Raw genomic sequence first — 23,423 nt, 5'->3', positions numbered from 1 at the left:
GGTCTTCAAACTGGTACTAGCAGCGGAGAAGGTAACATTGTTCCAGAACTTTTTATACATGAAATCGATTTTAATGCCTATAATTAATAAACTATTTAATAGACAGTATGATGCTGAGACTTTCCCTGAACAGTGGAGCAAAGCGGTTGTAGTTACCCTGTTTAAAAATGTGATATAAATCTCCCTGAAAATTATAGTGGTATATCACTTCTACACATATTTGGTAAAATATATACTAGTGTATTAACAAGGAGGCTGACATTCTTTGTTAATATTTCTCAAAATTTGCACGAAGCGCGAGCGGGATTTCGCGAGGGCTACTCAACTATTGATAATGTATTTATTTTATAAGCCATCATTAACAAACAACTATAAAAACCAGGCGGTAAAGTTTATGTAGCTTTTATAGACTTCTTGAAATTATGGAATGCGTTAAGACTGCATATTATATACAGCAGTTATTGGTATGTATCAGATTGTGCAAGCTTGCGTTAGAACAAGTGAGTTTCTAACTGAAAATTTTAACTGCCCTGTAGGCTTAAAACAGGATTGTTTGGCTTCACCGATTTTATTTTAATATTTATTGATGAATTAGTGAAATATAAAGAAAAAAGCGGTGTAAGAGGCGTTCAACTATTTCCCGATATAACTGAAATATTATCGCTTTTGTTTGCAAACGATCTTGCACTTACGGCAGATACAGTCATAGGTCTACAAAGATTGTTAAATGTATTACGTACATTTTGTAACGAAAAGGGTGTTAAAACTGACACACAAAAATAAAAAATAATGGTATTTAAAAAAGGAGGGATATTATCGAAATATGAAAAATGGACTTATGATGGGGAAGTTATTGAAACGGTTTACAATTCTGCTATGTACGTAGGTGTAACGTTTACTCAACAACTCTCGCATGCCAGAATGGCGAGTGATCAAGCTATAAAGGCTAAACAAGTCCAAGTCCTTGCATCAGTATTATCGCAATTACACGAGTACGGTCAGTTACCGCGAAATATTTTCGATACAAAAATAAGCCCTTTATTACTGTACGGGTCGGAAAGTTTGGGTATACAGAGGCAAAACTCAACGGAACTAATTTATAATTACGCTTGTAAACGTTATATATGTGTAAGTCGGAATGCTGTAAATGAAGCTGTTTTAGGTGATTGTGAAAGATTCCCATTGTATATAAACACGGCTAAAAGAAGCATTAATATTGGTGTAACATTTTGAAAATGAATAAAGATAGGCTTGTTCAGAAACGTTATTTGATGATTAAAAAGTTGAATAACTTTGGTCAAATCAACTGGGTTTCAGGTGTAAGAAAATTATTATGTAATAATGGGTTTTGGGTATGTTTGGTTTGATCAATGTATAAATCAAGAAAGTTTAAAGGATCAGTACTATCAAGAATGGTAAGGGACAAATTACAAACAGTTCCAAACTGTACTCGTATCGTCAGTATAAGTTTCATTTTATTCACGAGTTATATTTGAATTACGTTGATATCTGAAAATTTATACATTCTCTTGATAAACGAAGGTCTTCTTTTCACAACCTTGAAATAGTGAGAGGCAGATATCAAAATACTCCGAAAGAAGACAGAATTTGTAAATTATGTAGCTTTGGTATAGAGATCGAGTACCATTTTATTTTAGTTTGCCCAAAGCTGCAATATATAATTAGAGAAAAATATATACCTAAGAAATATTTTGAAATTACAAATGTGCATAAGTTTAATATGTTAATGTGCTGCAACTATGATAATGTCGTAACAAATTTAGCTATGTACGCATATTATGCCTTTCAAGAACGTAAGGTAATTTTGGAGACTCAGCAGAATGTTTAAAGTATACTTTGTATATAGATAAGCATTAAGCAAATGCAAAAGGCTCATCATCATCATCATGTATATGTTCATTATCATAGGTACCATTCTGTGTTTATTGTAAAAATATAATATTGTTATGGACCGGTGGCCATTAGCAAATAAATTGTCATAAGAATGAAACAAAATGGAGAGCTAATAAATGCAGAAGAGCCTGCTGTTATGTTCAATATACACACGATAATGCTTCAATATACACACGATAATGCTTCAATATACACACGATAATGCTTTAATATTACTTGATGTATCCAAACTGAATACAGATGTTTCCGAAGCGGGATCTACGTCTATTGCAACATAATGGGATTCCCCTAGGTCTGGGTCGTTTATTGAAGCTTCAAACAGTGTGGTGCCCACGGCGGCATCCTCTGCAAAAGTCTTCGAATCTGGTAGATTGGTTATCTCTGGGCGAGATTTCACGCCTGTAAAAGATATCTACATTCTCTGTATTAAACTGATATTTTAAGAGAACATGACAGTTGTACAAATCGATACATGTATATATGTTTACTATTGATACGTGTGACCCTAAAAGTTTTAGGTTTTTTACGGAGAGATCGTTTCATAAGAAAAATAGAGGTCTGTATACTAATATCTTGATCTGCCCAGCTCACTAGAAATCCTAATGAATACGCACTAGAATAAAACCAGAAACCATTGTTAAGCAATACCTATACATGTTTCTAACAGATATATAAATACATTACTGTTGCTTTAACACATGGACCTCTTTATAATGTCGAGTGGTAAGTCTGATGTCCCACACTTCTGTCGAATCGAACTCCACTCGGGTTGACATGTGGGAGAGCATTCCAGTTGGTTCGTTCAATCAATTATGGTGCCAGCTCATGCTTGAAATATTTCTCGGAGTTACATACATAATCTCATTATAGAGTAGAATATTCTCAACTTGTAAATGGTTGCAGAAAACTCTTTTAGAGACAACAGAAATTTGTTACATTCTTACGTGTTAATGTGACCTCTAAATCTCCACATTGGTCGCTGTGTTTTTCATCTTTGAGACAAATTTGAACAGTGTATGTCTCACCATTATCATCATCAATTCGAAGATCGCGCCTAAGTTTTACATCTACAAATGTTGCATCTGAAATGTTTCAAAAATGTTAGATTTCACATCTTCTCTATTCTTACCAGCTGGGTGAACTTACTTTTGGAAAACCTGGTTTTCTCTCCAAGGAAGATATAAGCTTGTATCACTTTGTGAAAACGATGTAAGTCAAACAGATCTAAAAACCAAAAAAGTATTTTGTCTGAAATTTTATAAATACTGATGACGGGAACACATACCTGCTTCGCATTTAAACGGGACTTTTGAGTTGGGTATAGTGCACGAGAACGTGAGGTCATCTCCTTCATTGTCGGTAGCAGCCACTGTGTATAAGGTATCACCTTGTTTATAGTCCATAGGATCTGCATTAATACTGGTTGGTCCAGCTGTTGAAAGAAAATAATATGTAGTTATAACAAGTTACTGTATGAACCTATTAGCTGTTTTTATGTTTTTTTTAGTTCCGTTGATGACCTACAGCGTGATGTTTGTGGTTCATTCCACATTTTATATTGGCACTAAGTGCAGTAAAAAAAATGTACACTTTTATCTGCATCGGCAGACAAAAGAATCAATGCATGTTGCATTAACTGAGATAAATGACTGCTACTAGTATATTCGGATTTTCATTAACACTAGAAACAAATTATAGACTCTTTGCAAACAAGGGGTGATTTACTTCATCGTCAGGCCATTCGCCATATCGGAATGTTGAGTTGGCGTCAAGTTCCTTCCGAAGACAGATTAAAACTCGATACATCTTGGCCAATTACTGATATCAAATAAAAAGAATAATTACAACCAAAGTTTGTGAAAGCCGGAGCTTCGTTCAGTGTGACTTCTATAGTTAAAACATCCACGTCACTTCCTCCATGACTGTCTGTGCACTCAATCGACACGGAATATGTCGTTGTAGCAGACGACAGTGCACCGTTCTCTCGGTTTTTTATAACGTAATCTGAAGTAAAAAATATTGTAACTATTAGATCTACATATAACTGACTACATTGTACCTAAAAGCAGCTAGAATGATGTAAAAGGAAATGAGTTAACGTCTTCTAGGTTCGCAAGACTTTTGGGCTAGGCGTTAAAATTAGGTTTCAGGAAAACATAAAATAACTAAAAAAAATAATGCATTAAACGAAACTTCTAACACTCCCATGATATTTTAGTAATATTTTTCATACAAATACAGCATTTAAATGCAATTTCTAACACGTTTAGAAAAATGTGTTGTCAAAATAACATATTGAAATTTCAACAAAATTGATGTTTTGACATAATTGTGTTGATTCTACGACCTAAAACCAAACTCTTTATCTGTGATACTTGCACATTTTATAAAAGCACACCATCATGTTTCCTATTGTGATGCCGTCAATTCTGGGATGTCGGGTGTATGTAGAACGAACGTTTCTGTGCAATTTTACTATTTTTATTTTATCCACAATTAATAGTTCAAATTAACAAAAGGTATACATTTATAACAAAATAAGTAGTCAGCTTTTGAACACTGGTTATCCAGTTAATATAATTAGATAAGAAATTTTGTATCACTTTCAACGTCGGTTAACCGAACTAACAAGAAATTAAACATTCAAGTATAACACGCTTGTTCTGTGGATGTCCACTAACTAACTGTCTTTTTTCCTGGATCCCGCATTATTTCTTATCTTTTCAATTTAAGATCTTCAACCAATGAAATCGCAGATTAATATCTTGACAATCAGTATATTCGAATTATGCAAATTATTCTTATACAGTCTTCTTTAGATCTTATCACATTTATGATAGTGATCGAAGGAAGTGGCAAACAATGGAACAAAGACCTTGTTAGAAATTATCTACACTTCGCACTCTTGCATTGCATAACAAATAATCAGCTTAATTATCTACAAATATTTCAGAACCTAGCAACTTAAAAGTTTACAGCAGGACACTTGCCCCTCCGATATTTATTTTCACTCCGTGAAAATGCAGTTTCATCTGATGTATGCTAAAAATATTAGAGTACATGTCTACATTAAATTAAAATTAATGAAATGCTATGTGTTTGGTTTTATTTTACACGTTTAACGTCTTCCTCTTCTAGCGTAAAATCCACGTGGTGGGCGGTCTGAGATGATACCCCTTTGTTTTTGGTGCTTATTGATGTTTCCTGTTTGGTTCTCGTGTCTGAATTCATTAATTTGTTTCTGTTGTTCAAGATTTCCTTTATTTGATTCGGACAGTTCTGCCTTCAGATTGTCAATGATTTCATACAGATCATTGAATCTTTGACTAAAATCACAATACAGATTTGAACGGTTATATGATATACACGATTTCCTGCTTAATTCATCTTGTAGTTTTAACAGATTATTTCTTTCCATTTTCATGGCACTGATTATTTCATTTGAGTGTTCATAATCCGAACGTAGGTTTTTGAATTTTGACAATAGCTCATCCTGCGAATTCACGTTATCAATAAGATAGTTATTCTTAGCTGTAAGCACGTTAATTTCCGTGAATTTACATTTCAATTCTGTGCGATTTTCTGCAAGTTCAGCTTTCAAGTTTTCGTTTTTGTCCCGTAATTTTTGGTTCTTGGCATTTAGGTTGGAATTTTCTAGCTTTACTGCTTCTAGCTTACTTTTCATCCTTTCGTTTTCGTACCGTAATCTGTTCATGCGTTTTATTGTCCCATTCTGCTGACGGATTGCCGTGTTTGTTGAATTTTCTTTTAAGTAACTATCCTCGACTCCGTGAAAAGGCAGTGAAATTTCTAGGATCAGTCTCTTTTGAGATGCAATAGATCTCGCGATGTCGCGTTGTCTTGTTTTCTCTGTTTTGACGCAACTGACTTTTGAATTTCTACACACCCGACCGTAGTGTCCTTTCTTTTGACATTTGTTACAAATTGCCATTACTGCACGGCATTCACTAAATGAATGAAATAATCCACCTTTCGAACACTTCTTATAAGTATTCCACCGTCGGTTATCCGTACGACGTGTTTCACTTCGCTGGGGAATATAATTCATCTTGTAGAATAATCCACTCGCTTTTGTGAAGGTACTGGGAAAGTCAAGTAAACATAGAAGTTCCTTGTACCCGGTTTCTACGCCATGTGTGATGCCGTCAATTCTGGGATGTCGGGTGTATGTAGAACGAACGTTTCTGTGCAATTTTACTATTTTTATTTTATCCACAATTAATAGTTCAAATTAACAAAAGGTATACATTTATAACAAAATAAGTAGTCAGCTTTTGAACACTGGTTATCCAGTTAATATAATTAGATAAGAAATTTTGTATCACTTTCAACGTCGGTTAACCGAACTAACAAGAAATTAAACATTCAAGTATAACACGCTTGTTCTGTGGATGTCCACTAACTAACTGTCTTTTTTCCTGGATCCCGCATTATTTCTTATCTTTTCAATTTAAGATCTTCAACCAATGAAATCGCAGATTAATATCTTGACAATCAGTATATTCGAATTATGCAAATTATTCTTATACAGTCTTCTTTAGATCTTATCACATTTATGATAGTGATAAAAGGAAGTGGCAAACAATGGAACAAAGACCTTGTTAGAAATTATCTACACTTCGCACTCTTGCATTGCATAACAAATAATCAGCTTAATTATCTACAAATATTTCAGAACCTAGCAACTTAAAAGTTTACAGCAGGACACTATTCATGAGTGTTTTAAATTGAAATGAATAAAATGCAATAATTGTATTACTCGATGTTGTTTTATTTGGGAAAATTTGTTTTATAATGAAAATTAAAGGGCTTTGGAAACTTCATCATAGACCAACATAATATCATGTTGTACGATACCAGTAAAATATAATGTTTCACTAAGCTACTCGTAGAAAGCTTTATTCAAATCACACGAGAGAAAAGTAACATATACATATATATAAAGAAAGCAGATTGTTTTTACCTATTACATGGGATGATAAGGTGAAACAAATGTAATGATTTCAAAAAAAGACTTGCAATTAATAATATTAGATTTTGCAGGATTTCGCCAGAATTTTGTACTGACCAAAACCGCTGTTACAAGGGCTTTCATCTAGCTTATCACAATATCGTTTAACGCGGGTTTTTATAGAAGTAAGCCATTTATAGTTATAGCGAGCTCGAAGAGCAGATTCCCGAAGGGCCTGCTCGAGAATCGAGCTTTACGGTAACGCAAGTATACTTTCACACTTGGTGATGGATTTGAAAAGTTTCGTCGGAAGTTCTTAAAAAGCGCACCCTAACGGATAGGTGCTCACAGGAAGTACTTCTTTCCGGAGTGAATACAGAACTTCATTCAATTGCTAAAAAATATTCATCACGCAACAATAATGAAAGAATGCTTTCCAGTTGTTTGAAAAAAATATTATTTTCATTTAAAAGATCAAGCATCGGCCAGAAAATGGGGAAAATGTCATTAATAAGCAGAAAGAAACGGGAACGCGGTAATGACGTCACCGTGACACCTGCTTCCCATAATTTTTGCAACGTATGATATTCACTGTTACAGGTATGGTGACACTAAATGTAGACTTCTTCAAGTGAATAGGTTCTCCTGAATTCTTGTAAGTAGGGAATAGTTTCTTTGTGACAAATAAATGATGCATAATATTTTTAGCTAAATCCGATTTCTTTGAGCTCGCTTTGAGGCTTTGCCTTATTTCATATTAGGGTCTACTTTTAAGGAGTAAAAAACGTTAAATTGACGATAAAACTAGCTTAATATGATTAAAGAATCCAACATATGGCGAGAAATTTATCTGGCTGCTCATCTAAGCTTGAGGGGTGTGATAAGTAAGTATAACCTGTTCTTAGACGGTTTCAAAGTGTAGATTTGAGTAGTCTGTTTGTTTGTTTGTTTTGGGTTTAATGCTGTTTTAACAGTATTTCAGGTATGTAGCAGCGTTATTGGATTCTGTACCAGTACAAACCTGTTCTACATGTATAAATCAGCGATGAACGATGAATGATTTCAGACACAATGTATTTTATCAAATCGTCTCGGAGAAAATACGCCTCTCGCCAGAGGATTGAACTCACGACCCCGCGACCTGTAGATCTATTGTGCTAAGCGGACGGGCTTGACTGATATTAATCATGTTGCGTAAAACATTAAGTGTAAGCACAAAACCATGATGCTAGTATTGGCCTAATGGCTGAAACAATAACAAATCTAGAATGAATTTTTTTTTAGATTTTTTCTTTCAGGTGTTTATGAAATAAATATTAAAGTATATAAGAAATTCAACATTGTTAAAGGGCAAGAGGGCAAGAGTTTTTTCTTGACAGATAGTGTACGTTTATGGCTCTGTTAAACAAGTCTGTCTGCAGATGGACATAGTCGGTACGTAAAACCGTAATCCTGACCAAGACCTGTTCTTACCTCCAAATTCCGGCGGGATGCGATCTAGATAGAAAGGCTCCACTGAGTTTGTGTTAACAATTTCGCATGTGTACGTGTCACCAGTATTAGGATCAGAAGTTCCAACTGTAAACAAAATCTCAGATGTTGTCGTGTCTTCAGAAATGAAAACCGAAGCCGGTAAATTCGTTATTTCAACTGCCTGTTCAATTCAGATATAAAAACAAACATGTTAGCAAATAGTATGTGTAATCTACGCACTAGATTTTATTTGCTTATTATAAAACATATAATTAACTTTTGTTCTGGTTCACCAATTCTATAACAGCAGCTTCGAAAAAAGATGTTATATAAAAATTCATTCTAGAGGACTACAAAAATAGGCACTTAGACTTATTTATCTTTGCGGCCGCAACATTATTTCATCAAAAAAAGATGTAAAATTCTTTTCTATGAAACAAAATAAACGTTCTGTTCAACAAAAAGTGTGCATATTTCAATGTTAGCATGCTTTTTTATATTTACAAAGTTATTGTGAACGCTCAGATATCAAAATCGAGTGGACAGCTGCGTTAAATGGATACAGGCTGATTTTAGGTTAAAATAAAGTAAAGCAATAAATGTATTCACCAACAATATAATTTAGAAACTGAGTAGCTGTGAGCAAATAAACTCGAGCGACAATAAATGTTACGTTGACATCCGGGACAATACAGTTTAAATGTAGTCGAGGTAAATATCGTTAATTACAGAAATAATTCGACTTATAATAATGATATATTCAAAACATGCATTTAAAAAACGTGACATAATGCTAAATACAAACATTCAGACCAATGTTAATGCTGGAAGAAAATGTGACTTCTATGGTGTTAACGAAGTTTTTATCCATGATTTGACCTACTCACCTAGATTTTGCCCAAGATTACTCAGTTTCAAGCACAACTTCGAACTGATAAACATGTTTGTGACATCAGGAAGAAAATGTGGCTTCTAGTGCGTTAGTGAGTTTTTCATTTATTTGACCTAAAAACCTATTTTCTGATTTCAGATAAGCCAGTATCGATATTTAATTGAGGCCAATATTCTGATCAAGTTCCATGTATATTATGACAGAAGTGTTATCTATAGTGTGAAAACAGTAATTTTGTGGACGTCAAACGATGTTCGATATACGATACACGCCTAACCATTCCATCTATACTGATAATTGGTACAGGTTAGCTAATAAGCAATTCCTCCCAAGCACCTCTCAAGCACACTTGTACTGGCGTAATAATAAAATATTAACACTTTACGGATAAATATGGAAATACTAATAACACTTGTACAACTACCAAATGGTATGTATGTTAATCAAGTCTTCAAAATCATAAGAAGATCCCTGGGATACAGCGCAACCATCAAAGGCTTATCAAATCTATCAAATCTTCTAGAAGCATACAGCGCAACCATCAAAGGCTTATCAAATCTATCAAATCTTCTAGAAGCATACTGCACAACCATCAAAGGCTTATCAAATCTATCAAATCTTCTAGAAGCATGCAGCGCAACCATCAAAGGCTTATCAAATCTATCAAATCTTCTAGAAGCATACAGCGCAACCATCAATGGAAGAAAATGCAAAATAAACTGAAACGATATTTTCTGACTTAAATATAGCCAACACTCTAAGACATATTCCGGAAACGTGCAGTTACAATCATGACATAACAAAAGTGTCCGAGGAGAATATAAAAGTATACAAAATCTATACAAATCTATCAAATCTTCTAGAAGCATACTGCACAACCATCAAAGGCTTATCAAATCTATCAAATCTTCTAGAAGCATACTGCACAACCATTAAAAACGTATCCAATCTATTAGATGATATTTCGGAAGCGCAAAATATAAGTATCAAATGTTTATCAGTAAAGCCTGTCCTAGTTCGGAGACGGCATCATGTATATCAATTAATTATATCGTATAGCTTTCCAAAAGGTTCCATCACAAATACTGATAAATAGGATGTTTTTCATTATTTAAAGTCTTGGTTGTACTGGGTTTTTCTAGAATGTTCTTTTTATTCTTGGTGATACATGGAAATGCTGGAACCTTCCATGATGCTTTAAATGAACAGAGCAGAACCTAAAGTAAGATATTATTGAAAAACTTCCCTATATTTCTTAATAACAAAATATTACCAGTTTGGACATGTATTATTTGATGGATTTACATCAACAGAGTGGATCTTTAAAAGAGAGGATTTATATTCCTTAGACATACTAAATTCTGTTTGGATTGTGTTAGAAATTTAGAATAAATACCGATTGGGTTTAAATTTGACCAGGACAGGAATAGGATTATTCTTATATTGTATTAGGACTTTTTACTGATAGTAATTTGAACATTACTTTTCAAAATAAATATGTTATTATTGATAGTTGCTGGTTTGTTTTTCTGTTACCTTTAGTATTTAAAGTAACAAGCAATTGTTACCCTTAGACGTAACAGGAAGCAATGAATACTATCATCAAACGTTTATCAAATTATGAAAAATATCCTTTGGAAGCATAGAAAACAACCATTAAAGGTTGATCAAATCTACAAGAAGATACATTGGAAGCACAGAACACAACTATCACAGGTTAATCAAATCTATACAAGTCGAAAGATTTCCTGCGGCCAGAAGTTATACAGATCAGAAATTGTTATGGATGTATGTGTAACCCCTCAGCCTAAAAAAGTAACTTAATGGGGAATAACGTGCTTGCTTTTTTTTAATTATACAATAACGCTTAAATGTAGGAAATATTACTCCATTATACATGATTTACAAGTAGATCTATGAAATATGTTTTTCTTAATTCTGAAAGTTATTGTTTTGAGCAAAAATAACTTTTAGCTCAACTGGTCACATTCCTTGACTATTGAAATACTTCACTAGAGCGAATACAAATGTGATTCATGCCCTCACCTGGACTTCGTTGACATACTAAGTATAGAGCAAAACAACACAGGACCATAATCCAGGAAATTAAAATCCCTTATGCACAACTAGGTATCAATACTGATCATTGCTGAAAGTTTGAATAAATTATATGAAATAATGAATGAGGAATTTAGGTCACAAACATTGCTCTGTATATCATATAGAGTGCCGGCTATATTGCAGAAACGGCGTTCCATAAATGCGATAAGCCAATCGCATATCGGTAAAAAGTCACGTGAAATCACCTAGTCCCCATATGCTACACTACTTGTTGCATTCCAATATACCTGCGGCCTCCAGGCCGCAAGTAATAAAGCCCGAAACGCGTGAAAATGTTCCGAATGTAAATCGGGTGAAGTAAGCGCTCTATGTAGATTATGCGTCTAGATTGATTAAACTGGGCGAGTCTACTTACTTATTACTTGAGGATGAAAAAAAAACGTGTTTTTTAAATGTTGCTCTTAAACAAGGGTGGCGGTTGAGCTACTAAAAGTACAACAACAGTTGATTCACAACAAATCGTACGGTATGTTTTATAATCAGTAGAAGCTAGTCGTATTTACGCTTATGAGACCTGTTTCACCCATAAGTAAAGAACTGACAGGTCCATCATGAAATATTTTCCCCATCGTGCAAATACTTGTCCTATTCAATATGATCGCGGCCTCATCAATGAAGAAATACATTTATACTCGGATAAGGTAGAATCTTGTCAAAAGACTCAAAGATTCTTTTCAAAATCACAAAGCATCTGTTAGGTGCTACAAATAACATCACTTTATCAAAGTCTACTTCCTCCAAACAACTCGCACAAGACTTTAGTGACTTTTTCATAAACAAAATAGACAAAATAGGGACAGACATAGCATTCTTTTTTGTATCTGACATTTCTGACGACACTGAAACACGACCACCAATGAAGGTTTGCCTAAACAGTTTTACTCCAGCCACACCAGAAGAAGTGAAGAATATTATTCAGGCATCTCTCTGTAAGTCGTGTGAATTAGACCCAATACCAGCTTGGCTTTTAACGCCATGCCTTCACGAGCTCCTTCCAGCTTTGACAAAAATTATCAACACATCACTGGAAACCGCGTATGTTCCAAAAGAATTCAAAAAGTCTCACGTAAGACCACTTTTGAAAAAAACAGACCTTGATTCCAATGAGCTAAAGAACTACAGGCCTGTTTTAAACCTACCATTTGTATTAAAAGTACTGGAAAAAGTAGTAGATAAACGCATTGAGTGCCACCTGATTTTGAAGAACCTACATGAACAGCACCAGTCTGCATATAGAAAGCATCACTCGACAGAAACTGCACTTCACTTCTCAAAGTTCAAAATCCCTGGATCAAAACGAAATCACAATTTTGGTAATGCTTGACTTATCAGCTGCGTTTGATACTATCGACCATGAAACGTCATCACTGAATCATCACTTTTTTTTTTTGGGGGGGGGGGGGGGGGCTCCGCGGCTGAGTGGTTAAGGTCGCTGACTTCAAATCACTTGCCCCTCATCGATGTGGGTTCGAGCCTCACTCAGGGCGTTGAATTTTTCAATTGAAGAGGAAGCCATCTAGCTGGCTTACGGAAGGTCGGTTGTTCTACCCAGGTGCCCGCTCGTGATGAAATAATGCACGGAGGGGCACCTGGGGTCTTCCTCCATCATGAAAGCTGGAAAGTCGCCATATGACCTAAAATTGTGTCGGTGCGACGTTAAACCCAACAACAACTAAAAAAAATCATCACTTTTATACAGATGACTCAAAACTATATTTGTCGTTTAAGCAAAAAAAAAAAAATATTTCCTACCAACATGAAGCCCTATCTCGAATTAAAATCTGTCTCAAAGACATAGTCTCTTGGATGCATCAGAACATGCTGAAGCTCAATACTGACAAAACTGAGGTCATTTTGTTTCACACAAATTACACAAAAATACCCGAAGATATCTGCGTGAAAGTAGGACCCGCTCAGATAAAACCATCAATTTGTGTGGAGAATCTCGGTGCTAGAATGGATTCATACACGGTCATGACACAGCAGGTTAACTCTCTTTGTAGAGCTAGTTATGCACAACTTCGGCAAGTAGGTCACATTAGGCAGTACATCACAGCTGATGCTACCAAGTCACTTGTGGACTATCTGGTTACATTGAAAGTAGACTACTGTAACTCGCTGCTGTATGGAATTTCCAAAGACACACTGCAAAAACTTCAATGTGTACAAAACACAGTGGCCCGTATCATAACCAGGACTCCACGATACGATCACATCACGCCGGTATTGAAGAAGTTGCATTGGCTTCCGGTTCAGCACCGCATTGAGTTCAAAATCCAAAGCAATGCACAATGAATCTCCTAAGTACATTGTCGATATGCTGGACATGTACAAACCTCGTAGAGACTTAAGGTCGGCAAATGGCCTGGTGACTTTGGTTGTTCCGAGGAGTTGAACGACAGAAGTTTCAAGCATGCAGTTCCAAAGCTTTGGAATGCCTTCCCAGCAAGCATCAGAGATTCAAGCTCACTGTCCGCATTTAAAAAATCTTTGAAAACGCATCTCTTTCACACATGTTATATAAAATAACAAAATCTGAAATACTGTTGAAAATGGCGTTAAACCCAAAACAAACCAGGTTTGTTTTGTGTTGAGAAAGGGATTGCTCTCGTAATGTAATATAGCGTTGACCATAATTTATGGATGATCTTGTTTTAATTACTATTCCTTTCAATCTTTTACCAATATATTTACATGTATTTATATGAATGTATGTGTTCTTTATGTTTTTGTAAAGCACTTTTGAACGTACATATTTTGTGTGAAAAAAGTGTTATATAAGTGTGGTATACTACTACAACTACTACTTCTACTACTACTACTAATAATAATAATAATAACTTGGAAGCTCAAAACACAGTTATCAAAGGTTTATCAAATCTATAAGAAAATTCTTTGGAAGCACAGAACACAACCTTCTATAAAAAGCGATTTAATTATATCTCCCCACACTCTCGGTATTAATTGATGATGAAGCACTTACGTAATTAACAGCAACAACTGTTACAGTAAGCTGACATTGGCCGTAACTACAGGATCCAGTATTATATACATATGCGATGATGGAATATGTGGCGGAGTCGAAAATCTCTGGAAATGCTTGTGTTGTTGTCACTTTTCCTGAATTTGATCGGTAATTGCGTACCTTTGTAATATGCAGCTTGATAACATCGAAGATTTTGAATGAATTTAATTTCAGAACTATATTATAGATGTGCCTTTGAGGAGTAAAACGGAACTATATACATGTATGTTGGATACATAGAAATATCTTATACATCACCATGTCATTCACATGACAAAATATGTATATAATGAAGAAACGTTTAAGATCTTAAACATTAACTAAATATGCTATAACTTGCTGATCTATTTGAGCAGAAATGTTAACTGCAATACAGAAAACAAGACGATTCAGCCAAAACGAACTTGTATCTTTCAAGTATGATAAGCCAGTCGTATATCATTCTAGTTTTTGAATTCATTCTTCTCGGCAACAGTAGTAACAGACATATTTACCTGTTGATGAATCAATTGAAAACAAATATCCTTCTGATGCCCTTATAGAGTAACTCAGATCATTGAATGTTCCAACAGAAACTAGAGTGGATATGTCGAACAACTCATCTCCTATGGCGAACTCTGTATCTGCCGAAAAACTAGCGTCAGAACACTGAGGAGTGCTACTGCAATATTCTGTAAATAAATTGAAATTGATACTCTTCGCCTAGATTTATTTTTGAATGATGCATCTTACAAATAAAAGGTTACAACATAAAGTCGCTGTAACCAATATGATCTCAACATACCAAAACTAACGTTGTTATATACTAAATGTTCATTTTTTTGTAAAATTTTAAGTCACGTCTGCAGAATCTTGAACCATATGGCAACTTTCCATCTTTCTACTCGTGAAGTTAAACTCAGGTGCCCATGCTAAACTTGCATTATTGTATACACAAACGGACACCTGTTTAGAAACACAGCCTTTCCGAAATAATTCCAAGTCAGTAACCTTTACAACCTCGTAAACATATTTGTTGATAAACAGATCAGTATCTGACTTTCATTTTTTTGTGATCAAATGCTGAAGTTCTTTCAAATGTTTTTCTTTTCTTACTTTATTTATACCAAATTCCCCGAAAATAATTGTGTCACGATCACCTGAGTTCAAAACAAAATACGGAAAACATGCTTCAAACCAAGGTATATCCTCTGCCTTTCTACCGATATACATACATAAAAAACTATTGACGACTGTAATAATTCAAACGTATCTAAAGGCTAAGGCTGGTATGCCCACTGAACGGGAATGCAGGACACAGGGAAGTAAAGTAAACTAAACAAATGCGTGTTTCCAAGCTTTTAAAATCTTTAGTTGCCGACTGGAAGCAGTTTTAAAAGTAATTAAACAACATTATTTGCTTAAACTGACGCAAATAAACACAATGGAAGAAAATGCAAAATAAACTGAAACGATATTTTCTGACTTAAATATAGCCAACACTCTAAGACATATTCCGGAAACGTGCAGTTACAACCATGACATAACAAAAGTGTCCGAGGAGTATATAAAAGTATACAAAAGGGAGCTATCTGGACTCGTTACGTCTTCGTCGGTATAGAAATAAGATATAAATTAAAACTGAAACCTTCAATATCGATCGTTAAGTCATCACATATCTCATTCCTTCTCTCGTGTCCGCAGATATGTATACTGTACGTTTTGTTGACCTCTTTATCCCATAGATAGGTCGTCATTGTAATGTTTCCGAGATTATCTACAAACATATATAATATATGTTATCGAAACTGGTACAATTATAAATCACTTAATCGAAAAATATATATAGAAATAAATCGCATATTTTATAGATAAGGAGCAACACTGCATCGAAAAAATGAACACTAAAATGTTTTACTGTTTGATTCTTTCATTATTTAGTGGGAATAGACTCGTAATTATGCTCGACAATTTCTGTAAGATTACGTTTTTCAATATTCTACGTCAGAATTCTCCGGCGGTCAGGAAAACAAGGAGTTTCCTACCTGCCGGAAAATGCCGACATTGTATACAGAAATTGCGTCATCTAACAAATATTGCCGATTGTCACTGCCGATCCTCTAAATGAATTTAGCATTGTTTTTAAGTTTTGTATGGAAATCTATATCGGGATTATTAAACTAGTGTGTTGATCTTGCCTGTCGCCTATATGGTAAGCACGACCTGAACCATACCAAGGCTCCATGAGAAGGACAGAATGATTAACGGTATCAAATGTCTTCTGAAAGTGTACAACAATTTGAAACAGAGTTACCAACGTCCCCTGCCTAGAGACATTTTACACAAAACAAAGTGCATGCCAATACAACATATTCTAAGTAACAGAGCAACAAAGTCGTTAGTCATATCTATATATGATGTAATTCATGAATACATTATGAAGTTTGAAAATGTCTGGAAATCTATAAATGGTGAATGCTTTCAAATGCTAATATCTGTATTTAACAGATTTATTATGATTAAATTTTTAAATTGGTAAGGAAAAACAAGAGGGACATTGACCATAAAGCACTTACTGTGTACAAGGCTTCAAGTGTGTTTGTATAACGTAATGGTACATGTACAGAGTAAGGTTTCTTCTATGTTAGCCTATATAATATACATGTCACACACATTTTTGAACCTAAGGTAATAATTTGAATTATTACGGAAGACAGTACAACTCTGATATCACACGCCAAATATCAAGGCTCTAAATTATTGATTCTGAGAAGAAAATTTTCAAAGTTTCTTATATATAAAAGTCAAACCCTTATATCACATGCCAAATATCAAAGCTCTAGAGAGAAAGATATTTAAATCTGATAGGTGAAAACCTTTCTTTAACCAAAATGACCCAACAATGAACCGAAACCATTTGAAAAAATTTGAAAGAGGGCTACCCAGAGATCATTTTTGTAAAGTTTCATCAAAATCCATTCAGCGGTTTTAAAGAAATTATTGATGAAAAGTGACCAAGCCCTCTGGTGGCCATGTTTTTGACAAATAAGAAAAAAAAAAGAATAATATTTGTAGAAGGTCACACAAGGACCATTTGTGTGATATTATCTTTAAATTGGGCTAACAGCAACAAGAAGATTTTCTAAGTTTTTACTATAGACCTTTTTACTCCGTACTAATTCCTTAGCAACGGGAAACAATTTTCGCGCATGCGCAATCTACGTAGGGCAAAAAGACATGACTGCACAATATACTAGTAAATTACGTTAGAGTTATACTTTATTTCAGTATATTCGATCAATAATGAGTTTGTTTTATAGTAAATATCCACTAAAAGACAAAGGACAATATATGTACCTCTTTGCCAACTCACAGCTAATACAGTTTAACTAAAGCGCATTATCTAGCTTTGATGATTTTGGATTTATAAACATCTTTTCAGCAAGGTTGTTCTCGACAAATTCAGGTTAAGAAAAATGAAAAAAAAGGTATTTTCCATGAATTAATAAAGTTTTTGTTCTATTTCCTAACATGATCTCACATAACTTACAACCTGTCGCAATTAGTTTACATGATTCTTAAACTTTAATGTCGCAGTTGAAAATAACAAAGTTCAGCCTTTGATATTTTTATCCAATCATACTGATCAATTCATTCCGAATTCAAAGAAAAAAAAAAGAAATAAAATGAATAAATATAAATCATAAATAAAATAATAATCCTTTTAAAACTGTTATTATTTTTTATTTCTATTGATTCTTCGAATTTGAAAGTTTTTATATGGCACTATCGAATTCATTCGGGCGCGGTCAGATTAAATAGAGATGGTGCGTGTAGCGGGGGGGGGGGGGGGTTCTACAATTACATTCTTTATCTGTTCTATTTTTTGCGGAATTCAAGTTTATCATAAGTATTCTATTGAATTACGAATAATGACTTCTGCTCACGATACATTTTCGATATGAAAATGATCTACCATGTAAACATAAGACATAAAATAAGTAGAGATTTATATTAGGTGTTTTCCTTCAGTGTGTTTAGTTATAGTTCTGGATTTGATTCATATCTTACGAATTTCGATTTTTTGTAACTACACTTTTATAGTTTTAAATGAAAATGTCCATTAAAGTTCCAAAATATATTTTTATAGAACTTAAAATACTAGGTACCTCGTTAAATGTTTATTTTTGATTCACAAAACGGCTCCGCCACGTGATATATTAATCCGAGTGCGTTCTTATATTATGGCATTGATTACCAAATGCATTAAAGACACTGATTCTGGTATGCCTGGTATGTGGCCTATGGAGATGATAAGGTCTGCGTATTGGCGATAAGGGCCAATACACAAGTCAGGACCATTGGTAGACTTGCTTCTGTTTATCATAATAAGCTACTGTATAGCTACTGTGCAGGAAATAAATTGCAGGTGATATTTCTCACCTTTATAGCAAATCAGTTCTCACCTTTATAACGAGTTTAGAAAGCTTGATTGAATTAGGGCTAAATAAACAAAGTGATTAGATACAACAGTGTTTTATCATATTTTTAATAAAGTAAGTTTTTTAACAATTACATCTCATTATTGCTGTTTTTTATTATCAAAAATATAAATAATGCATTCAGGCACATAACTTTTAGAAGTAATAAATTGTGTATTTTGAACAATGATATATCTTTATTGCTGGATTTTATTATACAAAAAAGAAAGTTAACATTATTTAGACAACACAAGAGGAATTAAGCATTTTTAATATATAACATCCTTCTGTCTATATACCTTCTTTATCTATTAAAAATGCAACTGAACGCTTCTTTAATTTCTAATAAAATCCAGCAATTATCTTTTTTTTCGTTTTTATTTTGTTACTTTTGATAAAAAGATCATAATCATTGAATAAACAAACTTGTAATTTCTCTTATTAAGTTTTGAATAATTATTTTATAGTGAGAAATACTTTGCTATAAGAGTTATAATTTAATTGGCCAGGACATTACTCAACATGACGGAGCAATCAAAATTAGTATCTTATCAATTAAAATAATTTTGTGTACATGCTGAAAAAAGACTAAAAAAAAACAACAGCATTTCAATTAATAAAATGCAAAACACAGGAAATAACCAATTTACCTGTAGGCAATAAAATTTATGATTCTCTGACAATAATTAGGCTACATGTCAAGTCTACAGGGGTTTTATGGACCCTTATCAGACTGGACCAGACAGGATCTTGTATATTGGAGATTAAAAAGTCTGGTATTTGGGGGGGGGGGGGGGGGGGGGTCACTTATATAGGAGATTTTCTTTGCCTTTAAAGTACATCACATCAAAGCCATCTTATATGCTTCAGTAAATTTTATGATCCGCTTTAAATAGGGGACACCCCTGAAAAGATCTTTATTACCACGATGCCCTATATTTTATCATGTCATTTGCATGATGGTTACGTAACGATTTCCGGTAAATCACTTAAAGGCAAAGAAGACCCCCCCCCCCCCCCCCCCCCCAAATACCAGACTTTTTAATCCCCAATATACAAGATCCTGTCTTGTCCAGTCTGATAAGGGTCCATAAAACCCTGTAGACTTGACATGTAGCCTAATTATTGTCAGAGAATCATAAATTTTATTGCCTATAGGTAAATTGGTTATTTCCTGTGTTTTGCGTTTTATTAATTGAAAAGCTGTTGTTTTTTTTGGTCTTTTTACAGCATGTACACAAAATTATTTTAATTGATAAGATACTTATTTTGATTGCTCAGTCATGTTGAGTAATGACCTGGCCAGTTAAATTATAACTCTTATAGCAAAGCATTTCTCACTATAAAATAATTATTCAAAACTTAATAAGAGAAATTACAAGTTTGTTTATTCAATGATTATGATCTTTTTATCAAAAGTAACAAAATAAAAACGAAAAAAAAAAGATAATTGCTGGATTTTATTAGAAATTAAAGAAGCGTTCAGTTGCATTTTTAATAGATAAAGAAGGTATATAGACAGAAGGATGTTATATATTAAAATGCTTAATTCCTCTTGTGTTGTCTAAATAATGTTAACTTTCTTTTATGTATAATAAAATCCAGCAATAAAGATATATCATTGTTCAAAATACACAATAATTTATTACTTCTAAAAGCTATGTGCCTGAATGCATTTTTTATATTTTGATAATAAAAAACAGCAATAATGAGATGTAATTGTTAAAAAACTTACTTTATTATAACATTTGATAAAACACTGTTGTATCTTATCACTTTGTTTATTTAGCCCTAATTCAATCAAGCTTTCTAAACTCGTTATTAAGGTGAGAACTGATTTGCTATAAAGGTGAGAAATATCACCTGCAATTTATTTACTGCACAGTAGCTATACAGTAGCTTATTATGATAAACAGAAACAAGTCTACCAATGGTCCTGACTTGTGTATTGGCCCTTATCGCCAATACGCAGACCTTATCATCTCCATAGGCCACATACCAGGCATACCAGAATCAGTGTCTTTAAAACAGCAACCTCAGTGACCCCCGAGTATGTAGATATCATTAAAGTCGAAGAAAAATATATACAACAACGATTTGAAGTTGCGGGAAACATAGATATAATGAAAAAATATGACATTTTTAAGTGTAAAGAACAAGTTTTATATTAGTATGATGTGTGGAAATGGACTGGAAATGCTTGTTCTTTTCTGACGAAAATATGAATAAAGCAAGTTTTCCAGGTAAGATATGATTAAAAACATACATGTCTTTAATCAAAGCATACTGTATAATAAATTACTTGACTGAATTCAACCTTATAGTGGCAAAACAATTCGTAATAAAATGATGATTTTGTGTAGGTTTTCTTATCGTTGAGAGTTTTTTTTGCCACACGTAAAGAGCGCACGCGCGATAAAATCAAAACATCTGTGGAGTTTGCATACCGTAGCTTGGATAAAAAGGTCTATATACATGTAGGGAAAAGTGACCACATCCCCTGGCATGTGTTTTGACGAATCGGAATTATTTGAACAATTAATCTTGATAGAGGGTCAACACAAGGACCATTTCAATAAAATTATATAAAAATCGGGCCAGCAGTTTCACACAAAAAGATTTTTAAATTTCCACTATAAACATATAGGGAAAAGTGACCACATCCCCTAGCGGCCATGTGTTTTGACGAATCGGTATAATTAGAACATTCTTGGTAGAGGTTGACATAAGGACAATTTGTGTGAAAATGTTTCAAAATCGGACCAGCGGTTTAGGAGGAGATATCGTTTGAAGATTTTTCAGAATAACTTTGATAAAGAACGACCCAAAGTTCTATACCAAGTTCCATTAAAATCCATTGAGAGGTTTTGGAGGAGATGCCGTTTAAACAAATGTTGATGATGGACGAACTGTTTGGCGGACGGACGCACGGACGACGGACGCGTGATCAAAATAGCTCACCATGAGCATTTTGTGATTAGGTGAGCCAATAAATAAAAGTAAATATTTTTATTTTTCTTACCTGTCAATACCAATTATCTTACTTAAAACATAACTTCATTTTTAAAACAGTGGGAAAACTGATATAAAAACACATGTACCATATCATATAAAAGGGAGGTAATTTCATGTACAAACAAAAAAAAATTAACTTGGGTGCCTGTGACATTGACCTTTGCACATGACATAATGTCTCGTAATTGTGAATATTTATACCAAGTTATTTGAATATGCACCAATGCATAAAAAGTCACAAACTAGACAAGAAAATATTCTATCCCCTAAGGCGACATTATCCTTGTTGCCAGGGGTTTGTGCATTGCTTATGACACATTATAGGAATATTTGTGCGAAGAAATTTTAAAATCCCTTTATGAATGGCAGAGTTATGGACCTTATTAGAAACGGACCATGTTAACCTTTGACCTTGCAGCTGTTTAAACAAATGTTGACGATGGACGAACTGTTTGGCGGACGGACGCACGGACGACGGACGCGTGATCAAAATAGCTCACCATGAGCATTTTGTGCTTAGGTGAGCCAATAAATAAAAGTAAATATTTTTATTTTTCTTACCTGTCAATACCAATTATCTGACTTAAAACATAACTTCATTTTTAAAACAGTGGGAAAACTGATATAAAAACACATGTACCATATCATATAAAAGGGAGGTAATTTCATGTACAAAAAAAAAAATTAACTTGGGTGCCTGTGACATTGACCTTTGCACATGACATAATGTCTCGTAATTGTGAATATTTATACCAAGTTATTTGAATATGCACCAATGCATAAAAAGTCACAAACTAGACAAGAAAATATTCTATCCCCTAAGGCGACATTATCCTTGTTGCTAGGGGTTTGTGCATTGCTTATGACACATTATAGGAATATTTGTGCGAAGAAATTTTAAAATCCCTTTATGAATGGCAGAGTTATGGACCTTATTAGAAAAAGACCATGTTAACCTTTGACCTTGCAGCTAGGGTCTGGGTCTTATGCATGACACGTCGTCTCATTATGGAAAACATTTATGCTAAGTAAACAAATGCCAAATGAAGACTATCTAGACCAACTTGAAATTTTTAACCCATTGAAAAACTGTTCTTAAAGTAAAATGGATATGACACAATTAAGAATCTAATTTGGAGATACGTTCAAAGAAACTCGGGAATCCCTGATTTCTATTTTTTCTTCACGAATATGAACATCAATAAACGCTTGGTATGATGTTTCAGTGTATGTTAAGATAAAAACGTGTTCGCCTGATTGATTTCCTTTTTTTACGGGGAAAAGTAACATATTTAACATTGTCCTGTACAATAAGGAATAAATTCGGACTCGTAACCATCTAGAAAACATATTGGACTAGCTTTCGTCTCATCAAAGGGATTCTTGTCCAAAAATATCGTCATATTGTACAAAAGTAGTGCAAGGTATCTACCCATCCTCCGCACAACACCCCTCCCCACAAACCCCCCAAAAAATAAAATAAAATAAAATGAAAGGAAAGATATAAGTAGATATCGACGCAACGTGTCGCAACGTTCCGATGTTTTGTTT

General features: G+C 34.0%; 1 protein-coding gene across 1 annotated transcript in view; it reads right to left on the bottom strand.

Moving 5' to 3' along the window:
• LOC123551399 (uncharacterized) overlaps positions 1-23,423 on the bottom strand; it is an 88,853-nt gene that overhangs the window by 21,768 nt on the left and 43,662 nt on the right. Inside the window, exons 9-16 of the mRNA XM_053542127.1 lie at positions 16,025-16,153; positions 14,892-15,068; positions 14,356-14,492; positions 8,360-8,540; positions 3,760-3,918; positions 3,200-3,346; positions 2,859-2,996; positions 2,131-2,313 (exon numbers count right to left, since the gene is read on the bottom strand). Of these exons, the coding sequence (XP_053398102.1) occupies positions 2,131-2,313; positions 2,859-2,996; positions 3,200-3,346; positions 3,760-3,918; positions 8,360-8,540; positions 14,356-14,492; positions 14,892-15,068; positions 16,025-16,153 (1,251 nt within the window). The remainder of the gene's footprint in view (positions 1-2,130; positions 2,314-2,858; positions 2,997-3,199; positions 3,347-3,759; positions 3,919-8,359; positions 8,541-14,355; positions 14,493-14,891; positions 15,069-16,024; positions 16,154-23,423) is intronic.

This window comes from Mercenaria mercenaria, chromosome 4, assembly GCF_021730395.1.
Source record: "Mercenaria mercenaria strain notata chromosome 4, MADL_Memer_1, whole genome shotgun sequence".
In the NCBI taxonomy this organism is placed as follows: Eukaryota; Metazoa; Mollusca; class Bivalvia; order Venerida; family Veneridae; genus Mercenaria; species Mercenaria mercenaria.
The sequence above is the reverse complement of the archived record's forward strand: the minus strand, read 5'-3'. Positions and strand labels throughout refer to the sequence as shown.